Source organism: Theropithecus gelada, chromosome X (assembly GCF_003255815.1).
Source record: "Theropithecus gelada isolate Dixy chromosome X, Tgel_1.0, whole genome shotgun sequence".
Classification (NCBI taxonomy): Eukaryota; Metazoa; Chordata; class Mammalia; order Primates; family Cercopithecidae; genus Theropithecus; species Theropithecus gelada.
Genome location: NC_037689.1, coordinates 101,457,709 through 101,469,385, shown reverse-complemented (window position 1 = coordinate 101,469,385; position 11,677 = coordinate 101,457,709). Strand labels below are relative to the sequence as shown.

The 11,677-nt window shown below is 40.8% G+C and overlaps 1 protein-coding gene across 1 annotated transcript; it reads left to right on the top strand.

Annotated features, from left to right (window-relative positions):
* The first annotated feature begins 1,408 nt into the window (after window positions 1–1,408).
* On the top strand, window positions 1,409–11,355 carry RAB9B (RAB9B, member RAS oncogene family). Its single transcript, XM_025373132.1, has 3 exons — window positions 1,409–1,631; window positions 6,613–6,686; window positions 7,851–11,355. Exon 3 carries the CDS (start codon window positions 7,893–7,895, stop codon window positions 8,496–8,498), a length of 606 nt encoding a protein of 201 aa, XP_025228917.1. The 5' UTR covers window positions 1,409–1,631; window positions 6,613–6,686; window positions 7,851–7,892; the 3' UTR covers window positions 8,499–11,355.
* The last annotated feature ends 322 nt before the right edge of the window (window positions 11,356–11,677 follow it).

Genomic DNA, 11,677 nt, shown 5'->3' with positions numbered 1-11,677 from the left:
GGGGCCCATGCTCAATAGTTTTTTAATAGACTAAAATGTATGCGGAAAAATTGATTTAGAGGATTGTGTGAATCTCTTCTTCATCAGAAGAGTGTTTTAGAGTGTATGTTAGGAAACGGGATTGGTTTAAATAGGAGCACGCGAGATTCAGCTACATCCATTTATTTTATTTAAATATAACCATTATTAGTGATACAGCATTCATTTATATTCAGCAAATATTTTCTGAGCATCTCCTATGCAGCAAGCATTGCCCTAGGCTCTGTGCATACGGTGGTGAACATAAACGTTGTCCTTGACCTCATAGTCCTTCCCCACTATAGTTTAGTAGGGATGACAGCCATCAACCAAATAATCATACACTTAAATGTACCACCAAAAATAGGTAAGTGTTATGAAGGAAAAACACAGCAAGTTACAGGAGGCTACAAGAGTATAAACTGGGGCATCATCTCTATTCTGGGATTATTGAGAAAGGTTATCCTGAGAAGTGACATTTAAGCTGGGGCCTGCGGAGATTGATCGCACGATTGCCTTGTCAAGAGATAGAGGAAAAGTGGCCTAGATGGAAGTAGCGGGTATGTGTGAGGGCCTGCAGGGGTCATGAGATGAGTGAGGGCCTGTGCCACAAGGGCACAGGGTTTCAGACAATAGGGAAGCTTCAGAGATGGATCTGCCTGACAGAGAGGTGGAGTGCAGGCTAAATGACCTCAGAAGCTTTGTCCTTCTTCAATTCCAGGGGGAAGAAAATCACAAACTAGTTGGAGGTACCAGAGGGCTACAGAAAACAACAAGAAGAGACTAGCTGGTCGGCTAGGCACAATTAAAACATCGAATTCTGCCCCAGCAGCAATTCTGGGAACTTCAAGTAATGCTCCCTGTGTGGCCCTCTAGAACCCTACCTGGTAAGAGTAAAGGGCAGTGTGTCCTCTATGTCTGCGCTACAGATGTAGACTTTTTTTTTAATGGCCTGAGAATTTCATGAGCAGTAGCCAGCTAGAGGGCCTAGCAACGTGTTGTGATCATGTGTTTTCCTGAGTTATTTGAAACAAGAGGGTGTATGTACTACCCTCTTGGCAAAATTAAAGGATTTTGAGCTAGGATAAATGAGGTAGATCAGAGGGTAATTGCAGGAAGTGGGGCAGTGGCTACCCCTGCGTGAGGGCTTAGGCCCCAGGCTGCAGAGGAGCTAAGTGGGAGAGCAATATTTGACGGTCTGTTGCCACTGCGCCTAGTAATCGGCTAGGGGAGGAGAAGGAGGACAAGGGAGACCAGGGTTGGACGATGAGCATGAAAGAAGAGTGGGCGAGCCAGGGAGCGCTTGCCACACGGAGGGCGGGAGGCAGCTACACTGGGTCCCCAGCGCCAAGAAGGGGCACGAGGAGGCGGCGCGGGCCCCGCCCCCTCCCCCTGGCGGGCGCGGGCGCGGGCGCGAGACGCTGCGCGGCGGCAGCAGCGGGCGCGAGCTGCAGCTGTCAGGCCACCGAGGTCCAAGCCGCACTTGCTGCCCCATTGAGAACGAGGAGGCAGCAGGAGCAGTGACGGTGACACTAAGAAGCCGGACTCCCGGCACGCAGAGCTGACCTACCTGGCACCCGCGGCCCTCTACTGTTTCCTTCCCATTGTGTTGGGTAAGGTGCCTGTGCGTGGGCAGGAACAGGGGCTAGGGGCTGGAGGACCCGGAAGGCCGGGAGGTGGGGGGCCTGTGAGAAGAGGGAGAAAGGAAAGTGTAGTTGATCCCGATGACCACTCATAGCTTGGGAAAAGGGACTGAGCCGCTCCCGAGGTCGGAGTTGGGGGCAGGTGACAGTGCAGGGGGGCGTTGCTGAGTAATCCCGAGCTGCTGCCAGAGCCGGGCAGAGAGGCGCAGGGCTCCGTGGGGAGCGGGTGTGGCTCAGTGCGCATGCGCCACAGCCGACTCTCTCTAAGAGCTGGGGGTGAGGTGAGAGGACCTGGGTCGGAGGTAGTTGGGACTATGTGTGACATCTCACTTTCTAGGTCCGTCATGCTAACAGTGCCCCTGTCGTAGAGATGCCAGCATTCTCGTCTCCTAAGGAAGCTTCTTTTCCTTGTGTTCAGCTCGCTTGATGTCATCCAAACCTTATCTACCTATTTGTCCCTGGGCAGTCTACTGGGGAAGACGTGGCCTGGGGACGATGCTAAATTGCTATCTAGTGTGCTTTTGGGCTTATAGCCCTAGAGCTGTCGTTGTGAGGAGTGAAAGGTTAGACGTGAAATTCCACATTGGACCCTTTGAGTTGCATATAGAATATAAATGTGGGCATGAATGTAGGAATAGCGTTTCAGTGGCATGACAGCTGTGGCATTTGGAGTCGGCATGGATGTAGCTGATAACTTGTCAGCTCTGCAAAATGAATCCAGTGCGTCAGAGGGCTTCCCCGCTACGAAGCACCCACCACCACCACCAACGCCAAGTATTGGGTTGTATTGGAAACACACTCAAACATTCGATCATTTCTCATCCGTGTTGAATTTTACATAAAGATAGCCGCGCCCAATTCTTCAGTGCAGTATTTCCAATTATTGTACCAGTATTCAACAGTGAGTTGAGTAATCCTTACCAGTGTGTCGCCACAAGATGGGCTTTCCCCACAGGTCCAACCATGGCTCCTCCCCTGTACAGACTTCCAACAGTGCCACTCTCATCCAGTGCCTAGCCCTCCCCAGTTGCTATTCCCTTACCGAGCCCTGCAGTACACATGCCTTTCAAGACTTGCCTCCGAGCAATCTGCACTACTGATTTTGAGCATCATTCCACTCTATGGCAACTGAACTGATGCCAATTTGCTTTTCTGCCTCTCTTCTCTCCATTATCATACTAAAATGTACTATTTTCAAAGGTTCAACTTCTTTTTCTTCATTGTACTGCCTCCTCCCCCACCTCCACCCCCACCTCTAAGCATTCCCAACTAAATACAATAATTTAAATAAGGCTTTGTGGATGCAGGCACTGCAGATTCAGAAGGTTTCAAGTGTGTTAAAGAACAAAGAGCTGGGGAGTATTGGTTACAGAAATTCCTAATTCACCTTTCTGTCCAAGACTGAGACCCTGATGGGGAAAAAAAAAAAAAAAGTCAATAAACTATCCTTAGAGCATGCTCATTAATGAGTTTGTGGGGGTAGGAAAGGGCAATTGCATCTCTCTAATATTTGACTCAGTTAGAGCCAGATCTTTCTCTGAATGGGATCAAAATCAGAATAAGCATTTTGGTCCAAATGCTTGCCGGATAGAGGACCCATAAGGGATGCATAAGGCATTTGACTTTCCTATTTACATATTTAGTGTTATCAAAGAATTCATTTGCCTGCTTAATGCTACCTTGTTTAAAGGTTTGGATTAAATCTGGCATATTCTGGGGGAGGAAAAAATGATTTCATTTACTTTTATACTGTGCTAGTTCTTTTTAATTTAAGTACGTACTAAAGGACATCACATTCATTTTCAAACAATGATGAATGATTGTGGAGATGCCAGCGCCCACCGACAACATCAAGTGGAGATCATTATTCTGCTCTTGTTTTTGGTAGGAATGGGGAAATGTATATACTTATTTTTAAATGTACAAGTAAGGGGAGGAAAACTCGAGCATTTCCCTTGACTTTCAACAGGTGGAATTCCCATTACGTCCCATCCAGAAAATGATCGAGTCAAGTTCATAACTTCTGCTCTTTAGTCACCTTATAAATGATAGTATTTGGACATCTTACAGAACTATGGATCTATTGTACCTTGGTATCAATTCAGAGGCATTGATTCTGGGGACCTACCTAATCAGTTCATTGGTAAACAAATATTTATTATCTCCGTGGAGGATCCTGGTGCTGCACACTGAAGGGGCTTCAAAGATGTAAACAGTGAGCTTACTATCCAGGAATTTAAAATTGATCATGTAAGAAAGACAGGAACAGTTTGTTAACAAAATAAGGCAGTATAATGATATTATTTCAACTGTAAACAATGAGATCCTGAGCTTGCATGTTAATTTGTAAACTCCCTGAGGGCAAGACCTTGCCTTAAATATTTATTAATTCCCAAAGGTATCTATGCCCAGTGGATGTTTGAGTGATGAAGCTTTGCAAAGTAGATTGGGTGGGAAGAAACCAGAAGCAGGGAGAGAACTTTCACAATAGATTAGATGTGAGAAGGTGTGGGCCAAAATGAGGATGGTAGCACAGGACTAGAAAAATGATACCTCAAGGGAAAATCAGCAGGATTGAATGAAGGCAAAGAGACAAATCTAAACTGTATTCATTTTTCCTTCTAGCAAATAAATGGGAATTGGAGACAGTAGAGGAGAGTGGAGGGTTTCCTTAGTAAGGACACAACACACAATAGGCACTATAGTGTTTTCTCAAATATCAGTAGCAAGATTGGACCAGAAGACCCTGAAGGTCCTTTCAATGCTGAGACTCTGTGCCATATGCGGATGTTCAAGCTTGTTGAGAAACAAGGCATTCTCAAATATGGAAGAAAGAGAAAAGGAAGAATTCTTATACTTTCACTAGCAGGCCCTTTCTGAGAAGGGTTAATACAGAGCCATAAGGCCCGCACCAGTGCATGAAAGGATGTGGAGGAGCCAGAGGAATAAAAATCTCAAACCAAATTTTTCAAAACATGCTTACAAATTTTTGCAAACTTCATAACTTTTCATTCTCCCCCAAATCCTGTTAAGTAGGGCAGGTATTATCTGCTCTATTTTTATGTAAGAAGATACTGAAACAGAAAGATTAAATGACCTGCCCAAGTTCATAAAATAAATGAATGGTGTAACAGTGAGGAAGACCCTGGCGTCCTGATTGCTGCCAGCTAGCTCAGTGCTCTTGACACTGAACCACATTGCTTTTCCTCTTTATTCCTTGGCATAGAGCCTATAGGCCCAGAAGTTATGTGTGCACATAACCAAATAGGGAATGCACAAGCAACTGCAGCATTATCTCAGACAGTTATTAATACATCATCATTATTCCTGGAGCTGAGCATTTGGTTTCCATATTCACTCAGTCCTTGACCTGTCTATTGAGTTTCTCTGCAACTGAGAGAATAGGGTCAGTGAGTCTTTTAATGATGTGAACACCTGTTTGCTAGGAACTTAAGGAAGCTCATGTGGCACGGATGCTTAATGCCATCAGAATCATGCCCAAGTTTGTACTTCTGTTACTTTTTAAAATGAGAGTTCAAGAGTTCTGCTCTGTAAAATTATCCTACAGACCGGTATAAAAAAATAAAAAGTGTGCTAACACTTGTTTCATCTCCATTTAAAGAAATGTTTGTTACTTGAGCTAATTCCAAAGACAGCAATTTGGGAGCAGGAAAAAGAGAACAACAATCAGGAATTGTAGGAAACTTGAGAATTCTGTAGAGTGTATATAAACCGAGAAGGAGTATAAAGCCTATCCATTTAGGAGATATTATTTAAATTCATAATTACTGATTTAGATATCTAATGAATCCTTATTATAAGTTTTATCTGTATTTAGAAAATAACATGAGATTATTAAGCAGCAGTTTCTTTTTTTTTTAAAGCTTCGTTCTTCCTCAGTAAGAAATAACACTACACAGATCTAGGCACTGTTTTTCTTCTTAGACTAGTACTCTTGATGCTGCTTAAATAAGACTCTTGCCATAATGTTATAATACTAAATGAATGTATATTTAAATTCAGTAACACTAGCTAAATATTAAAACTGGTGTTTAAGACAGATGACCTACCGGGTGCAGCGGCTCACGCCTGTGATCCCAGCACTTTGGGAACATGAGGCTGGCAGATCATTTGAGCCCAGAAGTTTGAGAACAACCTGGGCAACATGTTGAAACTCCATCTCTACAAAAAATACAAAACTTAGCCAGGCATGGTGGTGCGCGCCCGTAGTCCCAGCTACTCGGAAGGCTGAGGTGGGAAGATTACTTGAGCCCAGGAGGTCAAGGCTGCAGTGAGCCATGATTGTACCACTGCACTCCAGCCTGGGCGACAGAATGAGACCCTGTCTCAAATTTTAAAAAATAATAAATAAAAGAGAAATGACCTAAACTAATTAATAAAATAATTAGCCAAGATAATATACTTTATTGTAAACAGGAAGCCCACAAACACTTTTTTCTGCTCTCTAATTATGTGGAATCAATTGCAGAGACAACCTTGAGACAGACTGGTGAGTGCACTAACAACTTTCTTGGAGATGGGAACGTTGGTAGGTATAAAAGGAAGAAGTTTCATCTCTGACTTAGGATTTAAACATATCTTAGATTGCTCTGTACTTTCCTTTTCCTGAATGTCATCTATTATGAATATCGTATACTTTCTTTAATTTGCTTTTACTTTGAATGGAGAATTCAATTGAGACACAATATAAAAAGTAAAAAAATTATATAAATTACAAATTAGGACAAGTTAAAGTTCTTGGAATAAAATTATTTTGCTTATGTTAAGCCTAGGTAGTATTTTGAACTTTTATTTTTGAAAAGCACCCTCTATAGGTTACCTCAGGTTGCTGTGGGTTCTTTTTTTCTGACTTGAATATATTTTTATATATAGACTTAACATTATTTTATTATAGATTTTTTAAAATAATGTTTTCTATTCTGTTTTATAGCACCCTAAAAAGAAAGAATAAAACAACAACAGGAAAAAAAGGAAAATATTTAAATTGTGACAAAAACCCACTGGGTAGGTATTTCAAGGGGGCACACTGTGGATTTGGGATATTTTAATATTTGATCTCTTAAAAATGAATATTAGAAAAATATATAGTTAGTACACAGGCATTCCAAAATCGTTTTAAGGGAAACTAAATTTTGTAAAATTATATTCAAATATGTGTGCTTCCAGAAACTGTTTTGCATGCACTCCTTTGATTGGTGGTTCGTTTTCATCCCTTTGGGTCTATTGTATAAATATCATCCAATTAACTTCATCACTGTTGAGTTCCCACAATAGGCCTAGTGTGAAAGTACCTAACAGAATATAGGAAAAGGTAGTATTCATTCAGTAAGCATTTGATCTTTTTATTTTAAGATACATTGTAGGTATTCCATATGTAGACATGTTGTGGAGGTAACAAGTAGGTTACTGTATAAACATTAGCACTTTAAATTTTACAGTATGTTTTCAAGTGTTGCTATTATAGAATTAAAACCTAAATCCAAAAACTAATAAGCTATTCAAGATTTCCTTCCTTCATGACAGCTGTTATATTGATATCAGTCAATTATCATCAACTTAAATGCCATTGTTCCATGAAGAAAAAAATTACTTGAGAGGGTGTTCCTATCAATGCAAGTATAATGGGGTAAATGCCTGAAGAAATGAAACCTTGTTCTCTCTTTCAAATTCTGGGGTCCAGTCTAATTCTGGCCCAGACCTCTACCAACAGAATCAAGAATCCAGTTTATGTAGCTTTCTCTTCTCAGTAATTCTTGTATCCATCAGGAGCAGACTTCAACCCCCAAGTCAATTTCATCCTATTTGCCTATTGTTTGGAACTGTCCAAACCGGAAGCTAAAGTTGTCACACATTTGAGTGGCATTCCTGTTCTAGGCTTCCTCTCCTAGAATAGGGTCAGAACTGAACCAAATTACAGGACCATCTGCTAGTCCATTTACCCATGGCACTTAGCCATTTTCCTGGCACGACAAGAGACCTCAGAAAAACAAGACCTATTTTTCCCCTTATGCAAAATTAGTTTTATTTCTTCTGCTGTACTACATCAATAATGAGCATAAATCAAGAGAAGTTGAATGAGAAGGCCTCATAATTCAGAGAAATTTGCTATGAAGTTGATTTCAGTTTCAGGTTTAACTGTTTCCCTCCTACTTTTCCTTTTATTTTCAGGTTCTCTTGGTTACAAACTCCTTCCCTTCTGGTGCTGCAAAAATGAGTGGGAAATCCCTGCTCTTAAAGGTCATTCTCTTGGGTGATGGTGGAGTTGGGAAAAGTTCGCTTATGAACCGTTATGTAACCAACAAATTTGACTCCCAGGCTTTTCACACCATAGGGGTAGAGTTCTTAAATCGAGATCTGGAGGTAGATGGACGCTTTGTAACCCTCCAGATCTGGGACACTGCAGGGCAGGAACGTTTCAAGAGCCTTAGGACACCCTTCTACAGGGGAGCAGACTGCTGCCTCTTGACCTTCAGCGTGGATGATCGGCAGAGCTTCGAGAATCTTGGTAACTGGCAAAAAGAATTTATTTACTATGCAGATGTGAAGGACCCTGAGCATTTCCCCTTTGTAGTTCTGGGTAACAAGGTAGACAAAGAGGATAGGCAAGTGACTACTGAGGAGGCGCAAGCCTGGTGCATGGAGAATGGGGATTACCCTTATTTAGAAACTAGTGCCAAAGATGATACTAATGTGACAGTGGCCTTTGAAGAAGCTGTCAGGCAGGTGTTGGCTGTAGAGGAACAGCTGGAGCATTGCATGTTGGGTCACACCATTGACTTGAACAGTGGCTCCAAAGCAGGGTCTTCGTGCTGTTAAAGATAGGGAGCCTTTTAAAAATGTGCCCCAAATTGGTCAGTCAGTAGTGTAAGAATAACTGTGCCCCTCTAAGAGTGCACACACACACACACACACAAGAGGGTAAGAGACAAGGTTCTGATTGTGAAACAGAGCCTTTCAAATTGAAGTGTAGATCTATAAAAAAAAAAAAAAAAGAAAGAAAAAAAAAGCTCTATCAAGCCAAGTGTATTTTGTGTAATTTCTGCTATTTCTCCTTCATGTGTGTCTCAGGACATATCAGAAAGTTTTAGTCCTGAGACAGTTAAATATTTTTTAAATCACAGTTTAGACCTAGAACCCAGCTGCATGAAGGAGTTAAAGAGTTACAACTATTTCTTAAAGTGTTCCATTAATCAACTAACAAATGTCACTATCAGACTCTTGCCAAGCAGTTTCTGACATTTCTGCCAAAGGGGAAAAAATCAGACTTTGAGCTGTATTACAATAAAAATAATAATGCAAATAAAGATTCCTAGGCTTGAACTATAAAGAAGTTGTAATGATTAGGAGTGCAAAAGTATAATGATATCCACTGACTTGTTTAAATCCTTATGTATGGTTTGCTCCCATCTGAGCTTTTCAAAAAATACCATCTCAGTAAGAGATACTCTAATGACCCTGGCAATTGATTATACTTCTTGTGTTTGAAGTCATAGGATACTAATGAATGGATTATGCTTAAATATGCCAACCACCTTTGCAAATAAATGGTTGGTCTGCTTTTCCTTCCTAAGTCTACTTTTGCTGCATAGAGATGTTGCTTCTCTGACAACCTCTTACCAATTTAGCAATGCTGCTTAGTATATGAAATTGGATGCAGTGCTCTCTGCTCATAATTTAGATGGTCCTTCGATCCAACATGCTGGGCTCATGGAGAAGGCTTCAGAAAAGATTGGGGGATAATGAACTTTTCTCACAGGGCTCCTTAACTCAAATATTTATTGTAGAAGAAGGAACTGGTTTCTTATATGTTGCACTGTATGTTAAACTAGCCTAATTAGGACATTGAAAGTGACAGAAGAGCAGATTTTAACCCAGTGTTAGAATGAATTTCCCATAATCAGAGTTGTCCAACAGTGGAATGGACTGCCTTAATAATGAGCTCCCTGCCTCTGAAAATATTCACTGGATGACCATCTGTTAGAATACCATAAAAAGATTTTCTGTACTGGCTACATGTTCCGTATAAAGTCCTTTCTGGCTCTAAGTTCTATGAATCTATAAATTACATCAGTGCCATGCTGTGGTTAGATTTATCTGATGATAACAGCTAGGACTATGGAGAGGGACTTTTAAAATTCTCAAACCATTCTATGATCAATCTTTAACAGCAACTACATAGCTCTTCCTTTTGCTTTTGCACTGTGGCAGGAAAAATTCTTGAGTTCTGAGTAATCTTTATGTGCACTGATAAAAAACATCTTAAAGCTCCCATGTTAAATATAAAAATGGTTTGACAATTTTTGATTACCATGACTGCCAGTTATATACTGTATTATGAATATGCAGTGTGGTTCTTCTTGGTTGATCTGTTTATCCTGCATAGATTTTAATCTGTACTTTAAAACATCTATGATAAAAAATAGTGACAGACAGAAATTACCCCAAAAAGAGACCTAGGCCAGGAAGGGGGTGGGAGCTTTCATAGGAATACAGCCTAGAACTCTCCATTGTAGCCACATATGGAATCAGCCTTACTTACATGTAGGACCTTTGTGCTTTAAGAGCTCTGGGACATATTGGCAAAATAGAAAAAAGAGGACAGTATTTCAACCCAGTCATACTCAATATTTCCAATTAAGATATAATCCTTACCCCATTGTTCAATTAACTTTGATGCCAGAAGTCAAAGCCAGAACTGGGGCCCCACAGCTCTTAAGTACTGGTCCCTATCCTGCCTATGCCTATAGCCAGCCACACTGGTTTCCAAGTTCTATGATCATTTTGCTACAATCATGTTAGGGTGAAAATCTGTACGTCAGAACTGTTAAATGCTAATTATTTTCAAGTGCATGAGACCTGGGGCCTTCTCTTTCTACTTGCACTCTGCTTATACTAGTTTCTATTTGTAGATCTCAGGTCTTCATCATAAAGACCTCCATCAACTCACAAAAGTACTTGTCTCTGTTAGAGTGGCATGTGGTCATTTGAGTTAAAAAAAAAATTACATGGGTGTCAGATTCATAGGCATCCTGTCCATCTAAGACAAGTGTTAATCTTATTGGTCTATCAACTGGAGCCCCTTTCCTCTTAGCCATACCATTGTTTTCTGCCAAATTACCACTCAATATCTTAATGAAAGCATTCAACATTAAGTGACATAAACAGTGGCATTTGGGTAAGCAACACTCAGTGGGGTGCTGACATATAGTTTGGGTAAGATTAAAAAACACCAAAGGCTGAAATCTGTGAGTACCAAGAACTGTGCATATAGGTTTAGAAATTGACTGTGTACCCTAGAATGTGCAGTGTAATATTTTCAATAGGTGTTTTTTTAAGAACACTAGATTTTTGGAATAATATATTTCTAATTAGGACTATACTTTTTTTCAATGGTCTGTTAAAACATCATACAGAATATTTATTTAGTTTATTGTCATGTATTGGCTAACTTTCAGGGGCCTCAGATTCCATGTGTCTTCAGTGGATTGATGAATATCAGGTTAATTTGTGCCTGCCCCAGCCATCTCTACTTTATTCTGAGGTATTCCACAATCCTCTTGTTGCAGGTGCTGCTAAAAAAGAATCTCAAAATTGTGTACCAATATTTTCTTTCGACTGTAAAAAATCATCTGTGTTAAAGTGAATAAAAAGTGCATTTTGAATAACCAACACACAATGTTTGTGCTTCTTCCCTCCCTTTGTCTTTTTGAGCAATGGGTGGGTGTGGTGGACAGTACTTATTAATCAAGTCACTCTTTCAGGCTGCACTGGATGTGGCCTCTGGATCATGTTTCATGTGGTACTCCAAGCAGCCACTACCTAGTGATCAGATACTGCTATACTGATTGTGAAGCAAACTCTAAAGATTGGGGCAGGGAGGTCCTTTTTATTTTATACCACTTTCTTTCTATTTATTTAGTTATTAGAGACAGGGTCTCTCCATTGCTCAGGCTGGAGTGCAGTGACACAATCATGGCTCATAGCATCCTCAAACT